The sequence below is a fragment of the Notothenia rossii genome, assembly GCF_949606895.1.
Source record: "Notothenia rossii genome assembly, chromosome: 5".
Classification (NCBI taxonomy): Eukaryota; Metazoa; Chordata; class Actinopteri; order Perciformes; family Nototheniidae; genus Notothenia; species Notothenia rossii.
Window position 1 is genome coordinate 10,024,995 of NC_136903.1, and position 24,346 is coordinate 10,049,340.

Consider the following 24,346-nt stretch of genomic DNA (forward strand, 5'->3'; position numbering starts at 1 on the left):
CCCCAGTAAAAGTACACAACAGTACAAATATTCATTGATTTTAGCATGCCTAGGAATCTTTTAAAATGTTTTTTAGCAATAGCGAGTGTGTGGTCCATTAATAAATTCTACAATGACTCAATACCACCTGCTGATAAAAGTGAAGGTGTTACCCTCTAAGCTAACAGCTGTTGTGGCGATCCAGCACAACACAACAGGAAAGAATGAAACAGAGAGGAATCAATAAAACACAAACACAGATATAGCTGATCAGTAATTATTATTTAGTTGTTGCAACAAACAAACAATAATGGGAAGTACATCACCTGCTGCCACAGCAGCCGATCGCGGAAATGCCCCCCCAATAGTAGCAACAATCATACAGCATATATAGCCACTGTAATGAGCACACATACATTCTCCCTAAGCATGTTTAACGCACACACATTTTATCATGCAGCCTACCACATAAATGTCCCATGTTTATCTCTCTGAAAGCTATACTTGTATATGTTTAAACGTCATTGTCTCATGACATCCATAGGATTAGTTAACTAACAAAGTTGAACTGTTTTTATAACTTGAGGCCTTCTCTGAACTTCCTCTACCCTCGGTGTCAGCTCACTTAAAACGAATACTTCTATTGATAATTCAGAATGAACATTGCCTCTCTAACTGTGTGTGACCCAACTCAGTAACACACATCATATGGAATACCATGTGATCTTTAATAAATATCAGAAATACGCTGTATTAAATATTCCACTATAACACAGCAACAACAATGGCTCAATCCTAAACGGGACTGACAAGCTGCTCCTGAGTTTTTTGCAGCCTCCACCCACCCACTCATTGTCTGTGGACTGATGTTGTCACTGAGATGGCAAAGATCCAGTCACCAAACTTTAAATATGTGTACTTGAGTCTTTTAATCAATCATGGCCACCTAAAATCACAGATCAGGGTGCAAAGTCAATACAATTCTTATGTTATCTCATTGAAACAACGTTAAGTTATGTATCTTATTACTACACTATCATTATTGGGTTAAAAAAAGAGGGAGGATCTTGGGCTGATAAACTGCCTCTATTCTAAGAAAAATCCCAAACTTTGCATCTGTTGTTACATCAGACCAGATCACTCATACATCAAACTTTTTTCTTTGGAAGTAGAGAGGCAGCAGCACACAGCAGATCACTCTCATTTATACGGTGAGTTCTTCTCTGCTTATCACTATGTATTACTTGATTGCAGAGGTGGGACCAAGTCATTGTTTTGCAAGTCCGAGTCAAGTCTCAAGTCTTTGCGCTCAAGTTCAAGTCAAGTCCAAGTCCTAAACTTTGACAAAACGAGTCATAAACAAGTCATTATGTGCTTTTCACTAGTGGATCGCCGGAGCTGTTAGATTAACATTAACATGCTTATTATAGTTGTAAGTGCACTGCCTTGCGGCCTGTAGCACTGTCCTTGATGGAGCATATGTGTGGGCTGGACCTGTATTTTACAGGAAAGGAGTAAGCAGAGAGTAGAGTAGTTGTCGATTCTTGTTCTGTTTTCTGTGAATATTTGCCTCACCCTCTCAGACTTTGAGTTGCGTGCGCTACTAAAGAGACGTGTTACCATGGAAACCAAACAATGGTGTAGCTGTATTAAAGTCCGAGTGGAAACAGTGGTGTGTAAATCTGATTTTGTCAGAAATCGGGAGAAAGGCGGGAGAAATATGACCCCGGGAGGAAACCGGGAGAAGGCAATGAAATCGGGAGTCTCCCGCGAAAATCGGGCGGGTTGACAGGAGACCCCTGAATTAAATTATCAAGTCACCTCAAGTCAGAAGGCTCAAGTCCAAGTCAAGTCCCAAGTCATTGGTGTTCAAGTCCAAGTCGAGTCGCAAGTGTTTTGTGATTTTGTCAAGTCGAGTCTTAAGTCATCAAATTGATGACTCGAGTCCACACCTCTGCTTGATTGTGTTATAAAGTCCTTTAAAATAACTTTTCATTTAATATAATGTTTCAGTTCTACACTGAGAAGATCAAGATGTGGCCCCTATTCTGCGTTTTCTGCCTGCTTAATTGTATTGGCAGCAATATTATTAATGGGCAGACAGAATGTTGTGGGCCACCCGGTCAAGCTGGTCGTCCTGGGACACCTGGGACACCTGGGACACCTGGGACACCTGGGGGAAGTGGCCCAACTGGTGTCTCTGGTTTACCTGGGACACCTGGGAAACCTGGTGCTGGTCTTCCTGGTCAAAAAGGTGGGTATTTTCAATTTCAGCAGAGTAGTGTTCTGAAGAGTTTTATTTCTGACCAAACTAAGGCCATGGTTTTTGTCTGAATTCTGGCACATTGCCACGGGCAGTACGAGAAAAATAAAGACCTTTTTGAACATTAAAGCATGTAAACGTGTCCGAGTAGAAGCACAACATACAAATGTGACCTGGAAAGTATCATAACATGTCCTCTTTAAGGCCTACTGTTACATCTATTGTGATTGAATGGTTGTAATGCCTTTGATCGAAATTGAGCTTGCTTCCCCCTAACTCCTGACCCATTAAGGTGTCCCCTAAATTCTCACTGTTGGGCCTCTCGTGTCAAGATGTTGAATTAAACACTTCATAATGTTCATAATTAACTAATAAGAAACATTGAGCATTCCCTGATAAGGAGAATTCAGGTATTTTTGTCTCGCTCTACAGGAAGTTTGGGTCCTAAAGGAGATACTGGACCACGTGGACTACGTGGATTCCCTGGAGTTTGCCAGGGTAAGATATTTTACAATATATATTTATCAAACTCATTATAGTTGTAACAATTTTTCATAAGCTTTGCTTAGCTAAACAAAATGGCTTTTTTTGTCATTTACAAGAGTGTTCAATACTATACAATTTCAACTTAAGATGGCTGCAATATTTGATTTACAAACAGCAGACGTAACAACATTACTGAGTTATTGTGATGTTAATAATGAAAATAACTGAAGATGAAATGAATTATGAGCCTTTGATGTGGAGGGATATAGACTTTGATTGCAAAAAAATCTTCTTTTTTATTAAATTCGAAATATGGACTAGTGCAATATCCAAATAGTAGTTGGCACAATATTTTGTAATAGCAAAATATGTTCATAAAGTATTTTTTTGCAAATTATGTTATATTGTAATTTCCTTTTATATCGCCAATCATATCGCAATTGATCAGTCAAAATGATCTCAAATAGTCTAATAATTGAATGTATTGTGTTTTAATCCAGATTTTGGAAGCAAGGACTACACAACCTTAAAAGAGAGATTTTCTAAATTCGAGCTGGGTAAGTACCTGTTACGAACTCAGACACTTAGGATGTAGGACCCCATTGCACGACCCGGGAGAAAGAGGTAAAGTATTGGTAAGATACTTTATTTTTCCAAAATACAGCAAGATGAACAAAAAATGGTAACTATCAAATCTCAAGTTGAGATGACAAAAATTGAGAACAAAATGAAAGCGCTCACGTAGTGAGGAACACAACCTTTCAAGAGCACAGAGAGCATAGACCTGACCATGGCAAGAGACAAGACGAACTGACCCTGAACACTGGGAGACAGGGGAATTGAAACACATGACAACAAGACACAGGTGAAAACAATCAGGGGCTGGTGATGATGAGCACAGGCGACACACAAGGGAAACAGGTGAACACAATCAGACACACCAGGGAAACTAACGACAGGGAGGAAAACACAGGGAGAAGGGCCAGACAATACACAAGGAGGAAAACATGACAGGGAGAACAGCAAAATACCCATAACAAGACATACAAAACGTGACATAACACAAGAATCGTGACAGTACCCTCTTTGAAACACCATATGCTGGGCTTTTTCCGGCAGTGGCTAAGTCAGTAGGGGCTTGGACTGTGAGCCGTAGGGCTGCTGGTTCAAGTCCCCAAACAGACCTAAAATAGGAGTGTGGTCTGCTACTTGGAGAGGTCCCAGTTCACCTCCTGGGCCCTGCCGTGGTGCCTTTGAGCAAGGCATCGGAGAGAAAGAACAGAGAGGAACCTTTGGTAAAAAAAAAGGTTAGTTTATAAAAACAAATGGTTTCACTCGATCAGTTATATATATTTTTTCTGCATATGCTCTTCTCTTTTTAGCTTTAAACTATGACTTTGTCCGGAAAGTTGGTCAGAAATACTTTGTGTCCTACAAGAAGAGAGACTCTTTCTCCACCGCCGCCGAGTTCTGCACACAACAAGGCCTGGAGCTGGCGTTGCCCCAGAACGAGGAGGAGAACAGCAAACTGACTCAATTGTTTGGGGTACTTTTAAAAAAAGTCTGGATCAACGTCAACAATAACAGAGCAGAGGGGAATTTTCTGACTGATATGAAGAACCAGCCTCTGACCTTTACCAAGTGGGGAGAAGGGCAGCCAGACCAATCCATCCAGGGTACCGGCTGCACCATGCTGTCAGAAAGTGGTGTCTGGCAAGTGACAAGCGAATGCTTTCAGAATAATTACATCATATGTCAGATATAAAAAGGTCACACTGCAATTTAACTTCTGTATGTTTTATGTTGGTAGAAAGTACTATATTACTGTCTGAAATGGAAGAAGTTGGCAAAAAAGTAGGCCTTTTGCATTCTCCCATTAATATCTGTGAACTAATCAATCAAAATGTAAACTGCTTCAATGATTCAGATTAGGACAAACTGCTTTCAGACAGTTTTATTTTCAGGTGTAACCGTTTCATAAACCATGCTTGTGATATGTCAATCTCATTAAAAGTGTTTAACTGCTTCAGCATCATAGCATTACTGTTGCACATGTTTTCCTATATGAAAGTAAACAATATATGAAATATCATTCAAGTAAATAAAAACAAAATATGTATTCTTAAAGTAGACCTATCATGCTATATTTGAATGATATGACCATACCTATATAAGGCATATTTATACTTTTTTATTTTTCAAAATACCAAACAAATCATGCATTTTAGCCATTCCTCATTTTGCTCAATGTAACACTGTCTTTGCATGGGCTGATTCTGTGAGAACAGCACCATCTACAGGCCTGGCATATGTACTACAGCGTCTCCAGCGCTTTCCAACGGCAATGTCCGTGGCTGTCTCCTCCTGATTGGTGGAGTTGGCCCAATAGCCGTAGCGCCACTTCTGTGACGTCATAGAAGTGTTCAAATCTGGATCAGTCTGTATCAAATCCGTTGCAGCCCCTTTTTAAGAGATTTGGGTATGGAGGAAAAGAGAGGGTTGTGTTTGCTGACACTTGGTGAGTTCCCTGGAACACCGGGGACACATATTCATTTATAAAAGACAAACAAAAGTGCATGTTGCATGATAGGTCACCTTTAAAGCATATGCCCCAGTAAAAGCATACAGCAGTGAGGTTCATTCATTCATTTTAGCATGCCTAAGCATCTTTTTAAATGTTTTAGCAATAGTGAGTGTGCGGTCCATTGAAAGAGAATGAAGTCCTTAGTACTGTAGCCTTGCAGTGTATGTATACTTTGTTTGTCGGTAAAGAAATTCTAATATTACTCAATACCACCTGCTGATAAAAGTGAAGGGGTTACCCTCTAAACTAGCAGCAACAACAATGGCTCAATCCTAAGCAGGACTGACAAGCTGCTCCTGAGTTTTTTGCAGCCTCCACCCACCCACTCATTGTCTGTGGACTGATTTTGTCACTGAGATAGCAAAGATCCAGTCACCAAACTTTAAATATGTGTCGTTCAGTCTTTTAATGCAACATGGCACCTAAAATCACAGCTCAGGCTGCAAAGTCAATACAATTCTTATGTTATCTCATTGAAACAACGTTAAGTTATGTATCTTATTACTACTATCATTATTGGGTTAAAAAAAGAGGGAGGATCTTGGGCTGATAAACTGCCTCTATTCAAGAAAAATCCCAAACTTTGGATCTGTTGTTACATCAGACCAGATCACTCATACATCAAACATTTCTATTTGGAAGTAGAGAGGAAGCAGCACACAGCAGATCACTCTCATGTATACGGTGAGTTCTTCTCTGCTTATCACTATGTATTACTTGATTATGTTATTAAGTCATTTTAAACAAGTTTTCATGTTTCGCTAATTACATTTAGCCTGTAGTTTTGTATTAATTTAGATGGTAGTAGTAGGCTACCTCTGTTTGGAATATTTGTGCATCGAAAATACCAATTTACATTCAGCTATGAACTATTAAATTATGATACACATATTTCTAGTGAAGCTCTATAATAGAAAATGCTCAACTATATTTAATATTCATTTCAGTTCTACACTGAGAAGATCAAGATGTGGCACCTATTTTCCGTTGTCTGCCTGTTGAATTTTATTGGCAGCAGTATTATTAATGGGCAGGCATGTTCTTGTCTGGAACCTGGGCCACCTGGTCTTGATGGGCCAGCTGGTGTTGATGGGCCACCTGGTCTTGATGGGCTATCTGGTGGTCCAACTGGCCTACGTGGACTACCTGGTTTCACTGGGACACCTGGGGAACCTGGTGCTGGTCCTCTTGGTCAAAAAGGTGGGTATTTTCAATTTCAGCAGAGTAGTGTTCTGAAGAGTTTTATTTCTGATCAAACTAAGACCATGCTTTTTGTCTGAATTCTGGCACATTGCTACGGGCAGTACGAGAAAAATAAAGTCCTTTTTGAACATTAAAGCATGTAAACGTGTCCGAGTCGAAGCACAATATAAAAATGTGACCTGGAAAGTATCATAACATGTCCTCTTTAAGGCCTACTGTTGCATCTATTGTGCTTGAATGGTTGTAATGCCTTTGATCGATATTGAGCTTGCTTCCCCCTAACTCCTGACCAATTAAGGTGTCCCCTAAATTCTCACTGTTGTGCCTCTCGTGTCAAGATGTTGAATCAAACAATTCGTAATGTATTAATTATTAATTAACTAATAAGAAACATTGAGCATTCCCTGAGAAGGAGAATTCAGGTATTTTGTTCTCGCTCTACAGGAAGTTTGGGTCCTAAAGGAGATCCTGGACCAGTTGGAGGACCTGGAGTTTGCCAGGGTAAGATATTATGCAATATATATATAACAAACTCATTATAGTTGTAAAAAAAATTCATAAGCTTTGCTAAGCTAAACAAAATGACTTTTTGTCATTTACAATAGTGTTCAACGCTATACTACAACATGTGCACATTTGACTGTTTTCATTGTAACATATCGCAATTGATCAGTCAAAATGATCTCAAATAGTTATTTTTTCCAAATCGAGCAGCCCTGATATAATCACATGTGAGCTCCAAAGTATTTACAATATAGTAATTGAATGTAATGTGTTTAATCCAGATTGTGATGACTACAAAACCTTAACAGAGAGATTTTCTAAGTTCGTGCTGGGTAAGTACCCTCTTTGAAACACCATATGCTGGGCTTTTTGGAAAGTGTCTGACGTTAGCTGTTTTAAAAGTCAACTGCCTTACTGTGCTCAAAGAGCTAAAATAGGGAATACAGTGGAATAAAAAAAAACACTAGATCACTGAAACACGAGACTATATTGTTTTTTTTTTTGGCATTAACAAAATTAAATGTCCTGTTTGGGGTTCCTTTTCACCAAGCCGCTAAACATACGGGGAAATAAAACATTATTAGCTTTTTTAATGTAGACATTAAGAGGAATGTAATTTGTCTGAATCAGGAGGTAAAAGAGTAAAAAGGTTTTACTGTCAGAAAAAGAACAGAGAGGATCTTGAGATTTGTAAAAACAGTTATCTTTGTTTCTTTCTGAACATGCTCTTCTCTTTTTAGCTATAAACTATCACTTTGTCCGGAGAGTTGGTCAGAAATTATTTGTGTCCTACAAGGAGAGAGATTTTTTCTCCACTGCCGTCGAGTTCTGCACACAACAAGGCTTGGAGCTGGCTTTGCCCCAGAACGAGGAGGAGAACAACATACTGACTCAGATCTTTGGGGACATTTACAAAGAAGCCTGGATCAACGTCAACAATAACAAAGCAGAGGGGAATTTTCAAACTGATATGAAGAACCAACCTCTGACCTTTACCAAGTGGGGGAATGGGCAACCAGACAAATCCATCCAGGGTACCGGCTGCACAAGGTTGACAGAAAATGGCTTCTGGGAAGTGACCACTGAATGCACCAACAATGGTTACATCATTTGTCAGTTATAAAATGTAAGTGAAAAAAATATGTATTCGCTCATGCTTATATCCAACAAAAAATAAATAAATATTCACCTTAAAGGTATGTGTAAGCATCTGATGGCCAACATCACACAGAGATATCAAACCCAGACATGTTCTTAAAACCTTTGCCAAGTGACCTCTGATTAAAACCTATCATTTAAAACAGAATGAATCGAAGAATATAGACGAGCCTAGGCCACACTGTTTAATACATTAACATTAACTTACCAGTGGCCTTTAACAAACGTCATTATTCGGGAAAATTCACAATATGGTATAGTTGTATTAGTATTCATGTGTTAATAAGACCACTTTTCAAATAAATTCAGTCAATTAAAGTTGGAAAAATGTTCTAACATATCTTAGTTGATAAGAAAAAAGCCCAATGATCTGTTTACATAACAAGCTTGAAATACACCCTTTCTATTTCTCCTTATCATAATCAATGTGAGGCTTCTGTTTTAAGGGATGAGCTGCCAACAGTCACAAGCATCATTTACCTACATTTGAATGATTTTCCTAATTTATAACTGAGCTTATGAAGGCAATATACCTCTAGTGAGCGGCCCAGCCCTTCATATATGTATTCCTTATTCCTTTATTCCTTATTCCTAAATATGTATGCTGCGTGTATTTATTGTCTTATGTTGTGATGTTTTTTTGTTTTGATGGCACCCTTGAAAGGGAGAAGCATTTATTATCTCATTTTACATGTATAATGACATTAAACGATTATATTCTATTCTATTCTGTTGTTAACCCTTTATAGGGCACTATTAGAATAACCCTAACCCGTTTCAGGCCTCTGCTGATTGGTCAAATTCCCCAATGGCGCACTCTGTGGCCTAGAGCGATCTTCGCTGATTGGCTGGGAGAGAACCACATGCTTCTCAACCTCACTGAGTCACGGGGGGGACGCCATGTTTGGTGTGTGCGGAAGTTAACCCAAATATGGTTCCTCGCCCGATAAAGGGTTAAGTGGCTTTTCCAAAAAAAATGTATAAAGGCTTTACAAATATTAATTGAATAAACATAATAAAGACAGTTGATTTAAGAGTTGATAAATACAAGAGGAAAACTCAGCTCCAATGCATTATTCACAAGAAATAGTGTTTACAAAATGCATCCGAAAGCATTCACTATTTGGGTCAAATGTACAGTTGTTGTTCAGTTGTATTTCCTTTCATTCAACAGAACAGGAAATATCCATAGAATATGTCACTTAGTCAGGGGTCGTCAGTTTACATAATAGAAAATGGGTCAAATAAGCAATTTTAAGAATTGATTACACAACTTGTTTTGAAGACATTAATACAAGGTGCATTTGTTATAAAGATTCTTTATTATTATGACATATTTATGGATAAATACATGATCATTAACTTGAGAAATGTCCAGAATGTTTGGTTTCCACTGTGAACAGCGTTTCACACGGGATGCCTTGATGTCCTTGATCTCCTTCTCCAGTCCTGGACCACACCTTCTGCTTGTGCTGGTTCAAAGACTGTATGCATGGCATCATGAAGATCTCCCCCTCCACAGCTCTGTAGTGCTGCTGTGGAGTATCTCGCTGAAACCATAGAGGGAGTTGTGTTTTTAAATGATACAGTCAAAAAGGGCTGGGACGCCGTTCACAAACACATGCTTCCTTTTAAACACACATTTGAAGCAAAGGTTGTCAACTGGTATTGAAAGACAATTCAAGTTTAAACTTAATAGCCTACCTGTTATTTTCACTTGATAGTTTTTCGAACATCAACCTTCCAAGAACATGGGAAGGCTCAAAAGCCCAAGAATGTATCCAGTTTGCATTCTGTGTCTGTAAATCTTTTAACGATATCGGTGCTCTTAAGTCTTCGTTTTCCCCCCCTTACTTTGGTGTTCACGGTCAAATTTGACCGGTCCGGTTTTAACTGCTATTACATTAACACAAACACCATTAATCATCACCAAATGTCATTTAACACCCTTTCAAACTGTAAATATTGTATCAGACTACTGGTATACATAAAAAACTACAGTAAATATACAAAGAATAGACACTGAACATGTATTGCGTGTGCCAGGTGTCCCCCACATTTATGTGCCCATCCCCCCGATGGGCACATAAGAGCATGAAATGTATCAAATTGTTCTGTGCGTGTTTGTGTGTGCCAGGTGTGATTTACATGGGGGGGGATGGGCACATAAGGGGGGAACACATCTAGAGTATTTGTGTGTGTGTGTGTGTGTCTGTGTGTCTGTGTGTCTGTCTGTCTGTCTGTCTGTCTGTCTGTCTGTCTGTCTGTCTGTCTGTCTGTCTGTCTGTCTGTCTGTCTGTCTGTCTGTCTGTCTGTCTGTCTGTCTGTCTGTCTGTCTGTCTGTGTGTGTGTGTGTGTGTGTGTGTGTGTGTGTGTGTGTGTGTGTGTGTGTGTGTGTGTGTGTGTGTGTGTGTGTCTGTGTGTTTTATCTGATCCGGATGGTTACTAATTCCTTTTCTTTATGGCCGGGAACACCATGGGTGTTACAAAGTTGACTAAATCATCCAAAATTCAATGAAAGTGGTGATCAGCAATTTTATATGTTCAAATGTCTACTGTGAAGGATGTCATAAAGCCTTAATGCAATCTAATGTAAAACAAAAAAGTTATGATTGATGAAAGTATATTAAATCGGTCAGATTTGACCCTAAGACAACAGGAGGGTTAAACTTTCGAAAAAGAATTCTGTGTATTACCTCATCTCGGGTTCTTGGTATTTCATCAATGTCATATTACTCTGGTGTGAAAACGCCTATTGCTTGAAATCTTCCGGTCTCTTGTGTGGTAACATGAGGTGGGATATTATCACAGTGCATGTTGATGTAGAAGGTGGTATTTCCTGTTTGGTTATGTTTTAAAGGATTTAACTAGAATCGGCTCTTGTCTTAAATAGTAAACCACTTCCTATCTGGGTAAACTAAGTAAGAGTTGTTATTTCTTAGAGTCATATTTTACTCTGTTGCAATGGTTTATGTGTATAGTGTCATAATATTTATAGGATTTTGGGCATAAAAAATAAATAAATAAATAAAGTAGTAGACAGCAATTCTGATAGGAGACAAAAGGCACTGCCTTGAAGAAGACACATACATTTGATGTTATACAATTAAGGTATATAAAAAAATAAAGGGAAACACAAAGTAAATTAAGAGGACAAAAGCGTGTATACTGTATACAATAAACTGGACTGGTCAGACTACACTGATGCTCTCTTCAGGAAGGGACAGAGCAAACTGTTCTTCCTCAGGAGGCTCAGGTCATTCAATGTGTGCACGAGGCTGCTGCAGATGTTCTAACAGTCTGTGGTGGCCGGTGTGCTCTTCTTTGCCGTGGTGTGGTGGGGTGGAAACACAAACAATAGGGCCACTGGCAGGCTGAACAAGCTCGTGAGGAAGACTAGCTCTGTAGTTGGAGTACAACTGGACAATCTGGAGGTGATAGCAGAGGGGAGGACGAGGAGGAAGCTCGACAGCATCCCAGAGAACCCCTCCCACGCACTATATGCAGAGCTAGTGAAGATGAGGAATACGTTCAGCCACAGACTCATCCCTCCACGACACAGCACCAAGCGCCTCGGGCAGTCCTTTGTGCCTGTAGCTATCAAGCTGCACAACAAGATGTCAATAATGTGAACAATCCCTGGACATAAATTCACACTGTTTCCACACACCCATGTTAATATATATAATACGTAATATGTATATATGACCCAATTTGTATATATGTCCATTTTATTTTTATTTTTTTGTTTTTGATCTTATTTTTTATTTTATGAATATGTGTGAATCTGTGCCATCCTGTTTTTTCACCCTTACCCTGTTGCTGTTTGAACAACTGAATTTCCCCACGGGGATTAATAAAGGTCCATCTTATCTTATCTTATTTTATGGTAAGTCGTAAAGAAGACCCAGCTTTTTCAGCATTAAAGTGTAAGCAGCTGTCAGCTGGTACCAGTGTTTCACAACACCTATGTAAATAAGGTCATCTATGAAACTAAGGAGGTCAACTGAAAATGTTCTGTGAAAATGTTTCAAAATAACTTTTTACTTAATCTTTATGCTGAGATATGTTAGGCTTGTTAAGAGTGGAATTCAACTCCTCATTTCCCTATCAGAAAGAAAACTAAAATATAGTTGAAGTCCATTCATCCCTGGCTTTTTGCTTCTCAGTATACTCTGTCTGCTCGACAGTTAGCGTGCAGAGTCAACCACACAGTAAATGTGCATTATTGTGCTGAAAGCATATTTGGAAACCAAAACAGAGAGCTTAAAGAAGCTAAAGGTGATCCTTTTAAATTGTTCTTAATATAAACAAATGTATGATTAACATAAATAAATAACTATATATAAAATATATTTATTTGAAGTAAAATGGAGACTTTCTCTATAGGGGATCAAGTAAAACAGGTCATACACATGTTTGGTATACACAGTAACAGGAAAGGATGAGATTAAGAGCAGCATGATGTGACAACATTGACATGAATATAACAAATGCAGTGTAAATGTTTCCTGCAGAACACTGACACATAATGTGTGCTATGGCAGAACATGTGTTATAATAGAGAAGGGAAAACCGATTACCTCTTTGAAAAATAAAACAGGGATTTTATTTAACACTTTGAAAGCAAAACATCAGCTGTAACAAAAATACGTAGGTTCTAGAACCCGAAGTCTATAGGCTGGTAACAAGAAGCATCATACATTACTTATATAAGGACCTTAGATGTCTTTGGGGAAAAGTCAACAATACAAGATTTTACAAGGAAATATAAGAAAAAGGTACATGTCAAAAATGTGTTTTAAGGATCTTCAGCTTGCCTAAAACATGTTTGTATACTGCATTTGTAGCCTACTGTTTTCATCTTCAAGTCATATACTCAAAATGTATATTATAAAAGACATGTATTCTGATTTGCCTAAACATTTGACCATGACGGAACATCTTGACTTGTCTGAGGTAAAAGCCTTATTTTAGATGCAACCTGCGGGGCAGGTAGGTGATAACGTAGCTGCTTCCAGAAGGGGGAGGAGGGCGGCATGGACCTCATACCCTTCCAGGTGACACTAAATCTGTAGGGCCTCTGGGAAGGAGCCAGATCTCAACACTTCTGTTTTCTCAGTTTTGATGAAAACCAAACGGGTCTGCCAATCCACCAGCGCTGCATGGACGGCACTCAGCAGGCCAGATTCCGGGACCAAAGCCTGGGACCTGTCTGGAGTTGGAGGTATCTCGTTCGGGGAGCTTGAGCATACTTGCCAACCTTGAGACCTCAGAAATCGGGAGCATTTCCAAAACCACCGCAGGGGGTGGGGTAGTTATTGTAGTTGTAAGTGCACTGCCTTGCGGCCGAAGCACCATCCTTGATGGAGCATATGTGTGGGCTGGACCTGTATTTTACAGGAAAGGAGTGAGCAGAGGGTGGAGTTGTCGATTCTTGTTCTGTTTTCTGTGACTATATCTGCCTCACCCTCTCAGACTTTGAGTTGCGCGCGCTACTAAAGAGACGCGCTACCATGGAAACCAAACAATGGTGTAGCTGTATTAAAGTCTGAGTGGAAACAGTCCTGAGTAAATCAGATTTTGTCAGAAATCGGGGAAATGCGGGAGAAATATGACCCCGGGAGGAAACCGGGAGAGGGCAATGAAATCGGGAGTCTCCCGCGAAAATCGGGAGGGTTGGAAAGTATGAGCTTGAATGGGAGCGGTGGCAGCTGGTGTGTGGGACACTGATTGCCGAGCGCACGCGGCTCTGTTTGGATGCTTGGCTTAGATCCGACTGCTGAACCGTGAATGGCGGGTAGCCAATGTTGAAGAGATCTTCATCTGACTCCGGTGAGTTGATCAGCAGTTCGGGATCCATGGTGAGTTTAATGTTCTCGTGGTAGCGTTTAGCTTGTTTGAACCGTGACGACGCGCGGCGTGAATCACGTTCTGGCTGTCAGTCTTTGAAAGGATGGAGAAGCAGTGACCGGAAGTTTTGCCGGATATACTGTAAATAGGGGTGGCCGGAGTAGCATGAAGCTGCAGCGTCTGAGACTGCACTCTCACAACCGCATTCCTACGACCGCACTCCCACGACCCTAGTTTTTCGTGACACTGCCACCTAGCGAGTAGCTCCCGGGTAGCAGTTCTCTTCCCTCCCTTCAATCTAACCCTTCCCTTCCCCCCATCCTAACCCTAACCACTCCCTACCTTTTTACCTAATCCTAATCTTCCTTCCTCCCTCCCACACCTAAACCCCAAAACCTCAATGTTTCAATGTTGATATGACGTAATTTAAATTAAATACAGGGTTTTAATTTAAAGCAGTTTTATTCTGAAAAACCCAAAAGTTCACACTAACGATTAACTTAACACTTTTATTCTGAAAATTCTTCATTTCCGGTTAGCATGTGGCTAACGTTTTGAAAACCGTGAATTGAAGGTGAAATGACATGTGATGTTGTACACTAAACACACTGGGATTAACACTCATTTATTGACGCTGAAATAACGTTTCATCAGAATTATATATATATTAATAATATAAGATATATTATGTTACTTTATATATACAGTGAGTATATGGAAAATACGACGATGTTGCAAAACAACTATCGTGGGAGTGCGGTCCTGAGAGTGCAGCCTCCGACGGTGCAGCTTCATACTATTGGGTGGCCGTGGTTCGAGGCGGAGTTTTAGGCGTGGCCATGCTCCTGAACCTATGTTAACAATTTAACCTCATTACTCAAGTAAATGTACTTCTCTGCAGCCATCCAACCAAACCCTCTGAGAGCACATTCTCACCTGTTAATGCTGAAAGGAGGAGAAACAGTGGGAGCACAAGCACTTTCTCCATCGTGATCCCCTGCAGTGCTGCACAGCAAACACTCAGTAATCTCATAATTAACCCTGCTCTGGACAAACTGTACCCACCCGCGGTTCTGCTAAATTGAACATGTTTCCTAATCATGTGAAACAAATCTGAAGGAAGAGCGTCCCATCGCCACCGCATTCAAACTTCCACTGAATCCCCCATCATGAAAGCATTGTTTAAGACAAATGATAAATGCCCTAATTTTAGCCTATGGATTGATCTTGAGATGTTTAGCTTTCGTGATATTGATCTTTTCCCTATAGGAGAATAATATAGACTAGGGTGACCATATTTTGATTTCCAAAAAAGAGGACATGCTGCCCCCAGCCTCGAGATACTTAATGATACACAACGTTTACTCAAAGATGCCTTATTGTTTTAAAGTATGCCTCCTCTGTATGGATATACAATTATTATTTATATTATTTTACTGTATATAACACAATAATATCTCTCTATAACCAAAGACACACCAAACCAAGGTTACTCAACAATCAACATGCTTTATTGTACCAAAAATCATCTCTGACAAATCTCAAATGCACAAGAATAACTTAAACATCAATCTGTAACAAAATAATAGCTCTCTTTTCAAGTCTTACTGGACAAAAATAAATAACAAAATATATGAAATAGTAGAAAATAGAAAATCCAGCTTTAACAAATAATCTCTTTGTATCTTGTCAATGTAAACAATAAAACAGTAACCTCCCAAAGATACTAATGTAATTATTTGAAAAGTGCACTATGCAGTTTTGGATTTCACATTTGCATAATTTCCATTAGTGAACATAACCTAACATAACATTTGATTACCTAAATCAAACCAAACACATTTTGAGGCACCATGAACCAAATATAAGCCTACTTTAAATGTTTGTAAACACAATTCCAGGCCCTGTCATTGTAAACAACCACAGTGAAACGACAACTTTTCACATATTTCTAGCTTCAAACTGTTTTCTAGGGTCCCAATTTAAAATTAAAAGTTTAAAGTTTCTCTCCCACAGCTACATAGCTTTCTCTCTCTGCATAGCTGCATACTTCAATCTTCTTCATCCTGCTTTTCTTCTTCATCCTCCTTGTCTGCCCATCGATATTTAGCTGTGGAGCTGATCTTTCCCAGCAGGTTTCGGTTGCTCAACAAATAAGCATGAAAGTCTTTGCAAGACATGTCTTTCAAATTGTATTGCACAAATAGAATCCCCTTCAGTAACTCAACAGACAGCTGGTTCCTCTCCTTGGTCCACTGGCTCTGCGTCAGTGAGAAAACCCTCTCAACATTTGCATTGTGAGAGGAAAGTGCAAAGACAAACTGTGCAATCTTCAGTAGTTCTGAGTAACATGCAATGCTTTTGGCCTTCTCAAAATATTTGGTCCACCTCTGGTGCACCTGCAGGCGACTGAACTCCTCATCACGGTTGCACCTTTCTGTGAATCTCTTCAGATTGGTGACCTGGTCAAAACACTTGACATCACCAATTACCACCCCCTTCTCTACTAGGAACTTGATGCAGGCCTCCACATCATTCCACTCTGGTGGCTCACTCAGATCCATCCACGTGAATGTGGAGAACTCTTCCATGGGAGTCATCCACTTCTCCAGATAATCCAGACATGTACTGTACAGGCCTTGCACATCAGCAGAGAACTGGTCATATTCCTTACCAAGTCCATCACTACGCTTTTGTGCCAGTAGTCCCTTAACTTTAAGGGACATGCAGTTGTTGCTCTTGCGTTCAAGAAGAATGGTGTGGATGCTGTTCATTGTTTTCTTTACCTCCATAGTGGAGTTCTTCTCCTTTTCCATGTCTTGAATGTGGGTGTGGAACGCAGACATGAGTGAGTGCATGTGCCAGAGGTAGATCTCACTGAATTCATTTACAAAAAACTTCTTGATCACTGTGGGTGGTTTTTGCTGAGACAGAAAGAATGTCTTTAAGGCTGGAAACATCTGTATCATCCTCTCAATGCCTGGGAACAATGACAGCCACCTTGTCTTGCTGTGAGAAAGCATCCTTCTGTATTCAATGTCAACAAAATCACAGTACTCCTTCAGGCTCTCAGTGCGCACAGTGTAAATGTGGAAGAACTGGTAGATTTTGAACATGATATTCTCAAGGTCAATATCTATTTTGTCTGCCCCATGATGAACACAATTATTCAATATGTGTGCTGGGCAACCCACACCGATCACAGTGGTCTTCAGCAGCAACCTCTTCAAATTTGCAAACACATTCTTTCCCCCTTCATCACGTCGGATTCCCCCAAAGTTTGTGTTGCAATTGTCGCCAGTAAATGCTATGCATTTTTCAGACAAATTGTTTTTTGCCAATGTTTCAATGAGATATTGTGCAATGGTTTCTGCTGTCTCATTTGGTGTGTCTTTAAACTCGATTAATTTTGTTTGCATGCCACCCCTCTTCCAGTCAAAGTACTGGATTATGATTGGGAATATGTTCACTGCTCCGTGGTTACTCCCGTCTGTAGAAACACCACAGTACTGGATTTCTTTGAGTGCTTCATGTGCGACATCAATCGAGTGGGGCGCTATAACACCATTGACAATGGCTTCGGTTTTAGTGCGCGCACTACTGAATTTTTTAGCAGTGTCAGAGTCTGGAAATGCTTTTTTTAGCAAGGCACTTGTGCAATCCATAGATCTGTAGCTGTTGTGATGTTTCACAGTGTGAAATGCAAACGCACCCTCCGCTGCATTTACAGCATCCTCTGTTTTGCCTGGTCTAACAAAGAAGTCTGTCAACTTTGCCGACAAACTCTCACCTTGCACAGCTTTTCCTATTTTCCTATTTTTTCCATGTGCGCTTTAAGATCGCCTGCACCTTTATTGGACACACACACGTATGTGCAAGCTTTGCACACGGTGCACTTCGCCTCCCATTTGTTCCGACCGGGCCGGTACATTTGGAATTTCTTCTGCAATTCATCTGTAAAAGTACATTTGCGCTTTGGCATTGTGAATGTGAGCGGCGATCCGCTCTGTCCCCTTCCTCTGTTTGTGTGTCAGCGTAGTTGTAGAGCCGCCCACAAAGCTTCAGACTCAGGGATTACGTCACACACGCAACAGAGTACCGTAGTATTCTGTGCAATTCGCCAGTCAATTTAAGTACATGCAAACAATCCGCGAAACCCGGACATTTTCATGAATTTATAAACCCCCCCCGGACGACCCGGACAGGGCGTGAAAAGAGGATATGTCCGGGCAAAAGAGGACGTTTGGTCACCCTAATATAGACGTCAACTCACAAAACTATCTTTTGTCAGTTTCGCTTCTTCAGCATTGACAGAGGCATGAATCACTGTTGTGGCTTGGAAACGGGAAGGGAAACCCGCAATCGTTTCATAAAGATAAGTTTATATTAGTAGTTTTAGTAATAATAACCAGCGAAAATGATAAGAATCGGCGTATTCACAAATGTTGACAGGGAAGGATAACTGTTGAGCATATTTGTATAATATCAAAGTCATGTTTATGTTCATGTGTATGGCATCATCATAATGTACATGAAACGTGGTGATGCGTTGATGTATGCATCAATGTAATCAACGGTCCCTCACAACGGGAGGAGCTGCCGCGGTGATCACGTAGAGCTGCGTGTCTCCGTCACCTCTCTCTTTCTGCTTCACACACGTTGCATATAGCTGTTTTATTGTCTTATCAGGACACCTTGAAAAACTGCCAGACCGGTGAAGCCATTTTGGTGAGCTTGTTTTGCCGCACGCAGAGAAAAGTCTCATGTACCCCTGCATAAGCTTCTCTCCCCATGACAATGATTATGAACAAGGCCGGATTAACCATATGGGCAACCTGGGCAAGTGCCCAGGGGTCCTTGAGCAAAGAGGGCCCTCAGTGACAAGATAAAAAAAAAAAATATATAGGCTATATATATATTTTTTCGGGCAAAACCTCACTCATCATACATTGTTTTAAATGACACTCACTCTTCGCCATAAATAACACAGCTTTTCCATAGGGTCAAATTACTGTAGGCCACTGTACTGTAGGTCTCACTATGTATGCGCTCAACTTTATTACTACGCGGCGGCGGTGTATAGCCGAATCACAGCCCCACCCTTGAGCAACCACACAATTTCACTACATATTTTACTTTTGTAACTCTCGATGTTTGTGACAAATAGAACTCCTCGTGTACTTGTACAGCCAGCCAGTCATATTTTGGCATTAAGTGGGGTGCTGCTCTGAGGTTTTGATTGATATTACCTAGGTCTTCTTGAGCAGGGGCGGACTGGGACTAAAATTCAGCCCTGGAAACTGACCCAGTCCGGCCACATGAAATGTCAAATTTTAGAAATCCGCTGTTTATTATTTAAAGTTTTATGTCCGATTCGCTCCTTTTTTCCTCTCTGTACACAGCTCCAGTTTGGGCATTGGCCTGTCATCAGATTTCATTTTGAGTTGCTGCTGTAGCGGAAGTTTAGTAAAATTATTTTTGATGAAATACTCCAAATCTCCACCCTCCATAATTGCACTTGCTTCAGTTGCTTGCTACTTTTTAAGGGCGGTGATGACAGTTACAGTACGAACTGAAGTTGATGCGATTTGATTGGATTGTGAGGCATGACGTGAGCCTCATCTGATTGGTCAATCCCTCCGTTTTTTTTACCAAGGGAAGCCAATTTCGGCTAGTCTCCTTTCGCAACAGAGAGTGCCATCTCCTGTTTCATCATAACATCTAGAGGGGCGCTGTTTCACTCTTCGTAAAATACTCAATGAGAATGGAGGAGAAATGGGCCGGCAGAATAATTACCGAAACTAAACAAAGTGTTTTTATTTATTTATTAAAATTATAACTACAATCTAAAAAAACAGGGGAAGCCTGGCTTCCCTTGGCCTCCAGGAGAAAACGCCACTGAGTTCAAGGGATAATTCTCACCCACCTCTTGCTCTTGCCCTGCACTTGTATGTGCCAGTTGAGCTGGTTCTTCCACCAGCTCAACTCTGTCCCTCATCATGAACGCAGGAGGCTGGCTATCTGAACTTGCACCCTCATCATTCTCTTCATCATCTTGCACTTGTTCTAAGCTGCTGCTGATAGAGCTTGTAGCAGCGCTGCTGCCAAAAAGGTCTGTCAATTTGCGACATGTATATGCTTCACCTGCGAGTGACTTCACTTTTTTTCTCTTGCCTTCTCGGCCCCACCTTTTTTTTTTCTTTTTCTTTGATTTTTATCCATGTTTTTTCATTCTCCCTGTCTGCCGCGGCGTCTAATCCCTTCTCTTCGTGTGGCCGGTCTTTTTTCTTCTTCGTGTGTGATTATTTGAATGATAAGAACCACAGAACTGCATTAGCGGCCGCTGTCGCCCTCTGTTGGCCATCAGCGCAACTTAAATGATGACGTTAAACAAAAAATGTTTAATGGGCCGGCCGGCCGTCAACGGCCCTTGACGACCGGCCGTTCTGTGGTTCTCCAGATTCTACAGATGGCCAGTCCGCCCCTGTTCTTCAGCCATACACTGTCTTGAGATCTTATCCATTGTATCTTTGTCTTGTGATTTTTGACAGAAAGGGCAAAAGGCTAGACCTACTTTGGTTGAACTATGTGGCTCCGTCCCTGCTTTTGATAAATAGGTGTGCGATTTGACATGCCAGATTGACTGAAAATTCTAAATATTGGTGATGTTGGTAGGATTGGGTAGGCGTGGTGCTACTTGTTGGAACGTGGGTTGGGGGGGGGGGCATTATTGATCAGTGCCCAGGGGCCCCTGGAGGTACTAATCCGGCCTTGATCATGAACCATTATTACCATTATCCAGGGGCTATATGAACACTCCTGTACCCGGCCTGGAGCATCCCTGACTGGGTCCTGTTTAATGACACTACTTCCCCCCCCCCCCCCACATTTAAAAGTGCCTTTCCCCTATTCCCCTGGAAGTCCCAGGGCTTTTGGGAATTGAGACACCCCAACCAACTAACATTACAGTAACATGGTCACATCTCCTCAACCCCAATTCAGCTAGCAATAGGGGAAAACACAGGCAATTAATTTCAGTGCTTTTATTTATCTGTGTGCACTAATGTTAAACCACCTTGACTTTCTTTCTTTTTTTCACAGGAAGTGTGAAAGGGAGAGGAGCATTCCATTGCAGGACTAGGCAATCCTATGAAGTGGAAATGTAAGTTCTGCACGTTTTCGTCATGAATTTCATCTGTTGCCATTAGGGTGTAGATATGCTCTACCTGCTCTTAAGACTAATCGTTTTTAAAAATCATTCATCCCCATTTAAATTGGAATTATCCACATCTCTGCCCCCGGGTGTATCTATCTGTGGGTTTTCTTCCTTTATGCTCCTCACATGACATAAACTGCTCACAACCAATTGCCCCTCGCAGGATTAATAAAGTTGTTGATTAGTTATTCAATGTTTTCTGATATAATTCAGGCCACTTACTCAGAGGAGGCGGCAGCTGTAAACGGAGTGGATGTTGGCGTACTGATCGTCACAGAAGAACGGGAGCCGGGGCACCTGCTCTGCTCGGGCTCACGGACTGCAAAACAAATTGCTTCAGTAGGCTACACAATATACTGCAGAGATGTGCTGAGAGATGTGGTTCCCTACCTTATCTGGGTTCCACCTTAAGGTTCTTTGATGTGGTTATTTGATGAGCTTCACAACTCCAAGGCAGCCAGCAAGACTTGTTCCATTCCTTGTTCTGTTACAGCTAAACTGCGTTACAAATGTTTTAACAATTTCCTTTTTAACAGGGTGCTAGATTTTCCCTCTGTTGTTAATTTTGGAATTATATGTTAGCTTGTTATTTTATGAAACGATAATATATAATATATCTGTCAGGTATAGAGTGCCAGAGTGACGCGTCCTAAAACGCGGAAGTAAGCTGCGCATGGGTTCCTTCGACAAAAAGCATTGCAATTTCTCCTTAGGATTTTGGAAAATGGCTGGAAATAAGGTCTGTGGTTGACACACATTTAAGAGACGGATCACGTTTTGTTCAGCTGGATAATATCACATGTTTACCCTACTTTTATAATTTTCGAATCATAAATCTAATCGATAGATTTATAGATCCTATGGAGAAATTGCATTGGTTTTTGTCGAAGGAACCGGAAGGAGTTTACTTCCGGGTTTTAGGACGTGTCACTGTGGCACTCTATAGCAACATGTTTATACAGATTTGGTTAAAGGCACAACTTTTCATTGTTTATCCATATAAATATTACAATACAATACAATATCTGTTTGCTGAACTGTAGCATGTTTTGAAATTTGGCTTGTTTGCGGTTGGATAGATGTTTCAAAGAAAGGCGTTGCCTTTAAACATATATTACTCGAGGCATAGTTCGATGTACTATTAATAATGTGCTGCTGATGTTCCGCCTTGAGCTACTGCAAGGTATACATTATGAATAAATGTATGTTTTTGATTGTTAATTGTTTCAGAAATTCACTTCACCGGTTTGAAAATGTTGGATTCGGTAGCCACAGCAATTGTTTATTCAAAAAAGTCGTATGAATTTAAGATTGCTAGACCAGACAACTTTCTATGTTCACTGAACATAAAGTCAAGTTTAAACAACTTTAATAACTTTGTTGGTACTGCTAAGACTAATAAGTTAATGAGACTTTGGGTAGTTAGTTCATTCAGTGTTTTATTGACTACACAGTTTGTCAATTGAACTAATTATTATAAGTTTGAGACACTTAAGGGTGAGTTGAGAGAATTTGAGAAAAGTTGTTGATGCAACAAAAATATTTGTTCATTTGACTAAAAAAAAGAAGTTCACCGAACGGTTTACTTGCTTTATTTAGAGTCCTGTGAACTTGTTTTTTTAAGTTGGAGAAACGTAATTGAGATTTGAAATGACTTGATATCCTTTCCTGGCTAAACTGAATTGTAAGTTGAAATTACTTGAGATACTTTCCTGGCCCGACAGTGTAGCTAAAGGCTATAGTCAAGTAGAGGGAATTGATTACAAGGAAACGTTTTAACCGACAGCAAATATGACTTCTGTATGTACATTGATGCAGGTGGCTATACAGGATGGTCTTATCCTACACCAAGTGGATGTGAAGACAGCTTATCTCCATGCACCAATAGACTGTGAGTTATATATGGAACAGCACAAAGGTTTTGAGGCAAAATCTAAAACAGTGGAACACTTAGTGTGCAAAGTCAACAAGTCATTGTGTGGTTTAAAGCAATCCGGGCGAAACTGGAACAAGTTACTGCATGATCATCTTCCAGAGAATGGGTTTGTGCAAAATGATGCTGATCATTGTGTCTACAGAAAAGAGTCTGAGAAAGAAAGAGTTATTCTGTTGATATGGGTAGATGACCTACTTATAGCGGCCAATAACAACGGCTCACTCAGTGATGTCAAAGAGATGTTGAAGAGGAAGTTTAAAATGAAAGATTTGGGGGAACTTAAACACTTCCTATGTATCAACTTTACACAGAGTGAGGGGGAGATCAGAATGAGCCAAAAGAGACACATAGCAAAGATGCTAGAGAGGTTTGGCATGTCAGAGTGCAAACCAAGGTCAACTCCATGTGAGCAAAAGTTACATTTTGACACTGAGGGTGAAGTTATCGATTCAACAGGATACAGAGAGATAGTAGGTAGCTGGATATACATTATGACATGTACTAGACCTGATCTGAGCTGGATTGTGAGTAAACTATCACAACACTTAGCAGAACCAAAACAACAACATTGGGCTGCAGCAAAACAACTGTTGAGGTATCTAAAGGGTACAATAGACCAAGAGCTACATTACAAGAAAAGTGAGGAAAGCCTAAAGCTTGAGGGATACAGTGATGCTGATTGGGCAGCTGATCAAAATGATAGGAGAAGCACAACTGGATATTGTTTCAGCTTAACTGAAAATGGTCCGGTTATATCGACCTGTGAGGCCGAGTATATGGCATTAGCGCAGGGGTGGGGAACCTTTTTCCTCTCAAGGGCCATTTCAATATTTTCAACATCCTCTGAGGGCCGTACAAATTATTGACCTCTGCTTAAAAATACTAAAATCACAGCCAATTCATTTGGCCTTTCTTTCATGCTGTGCAAAGAAAAAACAACCTCTTAATCCAGATATCTTACCAATGCATGACTCGCGTATTCACGTGCACGGTTGTTGCATGACCACCAAAACAGAAAGATGTGGACACAAGAAGTGTGCAAAATGCAAATGTATTTAGTTTCCTATCCATGTGGACATGATTTAAGTGGTGGGGGACCTAACCTCCGCGGGGCATGCTCCCCCGGGAAGATTTTGTTTTTTAATGTTGAAGTTAAAAGCATCA

The 24,346-nt window shown here is 40.4% G+C and overlaps 2 protein-coding genes and 1 long non-coding RNA gene across 4 annotated transcripts; all 3 read left to right on the forward strand.

The window, feature by feature from the left end:
- The first annotated feature begins 743 nt into the window (after window positions 1-743).
- LOC307038672 (pulmonary surfactant-associated protein D-like) lies at window positions 744-4,753 on the forward strand. The gene is made up of 5 exons (XM_079680267.1): window positions 744-1,190; window positions 1,993-2,233; window positions 2,675-2,740; window positions 3,229-3,285; window positions 4,111-4,753. The coding sequence occupies exons 2-5, from the start codon at window positions 2,014-2,016 to the stop codon at window positions 4,491-4,493; spliced, it is 726 nt and encodes a 241-aa protein (XP_079536393.1). The 5' UTR covers window positions 744-1,190; window positions 1,993-2,013; the 3' UTR covers window positions 4,494-4,753.
- A 648-nt stretch (window positions 4,754-5,401) lies between these two features.
- On the forward strand, window positions 5,402-8,899 carry LOC307038671 (phospholipase A2 inhibitor B4-like). 2 transcript variants are annotated; one of them, XM_079680265.1, is made up of 5 exons: window positions 5,402-5,996; window positions 6,260-6,512; window positions 6,960-7,016; window positions 7,301-7,351; window positions 7,760-8,899. In XM_079680265.1, exons 1-5 carry the CDS (start codon window positions 5,988-5,990, stop codon window positions 8,140-8,142), a joined length of 753 nt encoding a protein of 250 aa, XP_079536391.1. In that variant the 5' UTR covers window positions 5,402-5,987; the 3' UTR covers window positions 8,143-8,899. The 2 variants fall into 2 exon arrangements, with proteins under 2 accessions (XP_079536391.1, XP_079536392.1); XM_079680266.1 differs by having other exon boundaries at window positions 5,403-5,996; window positions 6,347-6,512.
- A 4,589-nt stretch (window positions 8,900-13,488) lies between these two features.
- LOC307041810 lies at window positions 13,489-22,425 on the forward strand. Its single transcript, XR_013808890.1, has 3 exons — window positions 13,489-14,041; window positions 21,132-21,192; window positions 21,460-22,425. It is a non-coding gene; the product is annotated as an uncharacterized lncRNA (long non-coding RNA).
- Window positions 22,426-24,346: the final 1,921 nt, after the last annotated feature.

Bases quoted from the DNA above. Each gene is read 5' to 3' on its own strand.
- LOC307038672 (XM_079680267.1), top strand. From the start codon at position 2,014: ATGTGGCCCCTATTCTGCGTTTTCTGCCTGCTTAATTGTATTGGCAGC. The intron at 2,234-2,674 runs GTGGGTATTTTC...CTCGCTCTACAG, and splicing joins TGGTCTTCCTGGTCAAAAAG to GAAGTTTGGGTCCTAAAGGA. The intron at 2,741-3,228 runs GTAAGATATTTT...GTTTTAATCCAG, and splicing joins ATTCCCTGGAGTTTGCCAGG to ATTTTGGAAGCAAGGACTAC.
- LOC307038671 (XM_079680265.1), top strand. The intron at 7,017-7,300 runs GTAAGATATTAT...TGTTTAATCCAG, and splicing joins AGGACCTGGAGTTTGCCAGG to ATTGTGATGACTACAAAACC. The intron at 7,352-7,759 runs GTAAGTACCCTC...TTCTCTTTTTAG, and splicing joins ATTTTCTAAGTTCGTGCTGG to CTATAAACTATCACTTTGTC.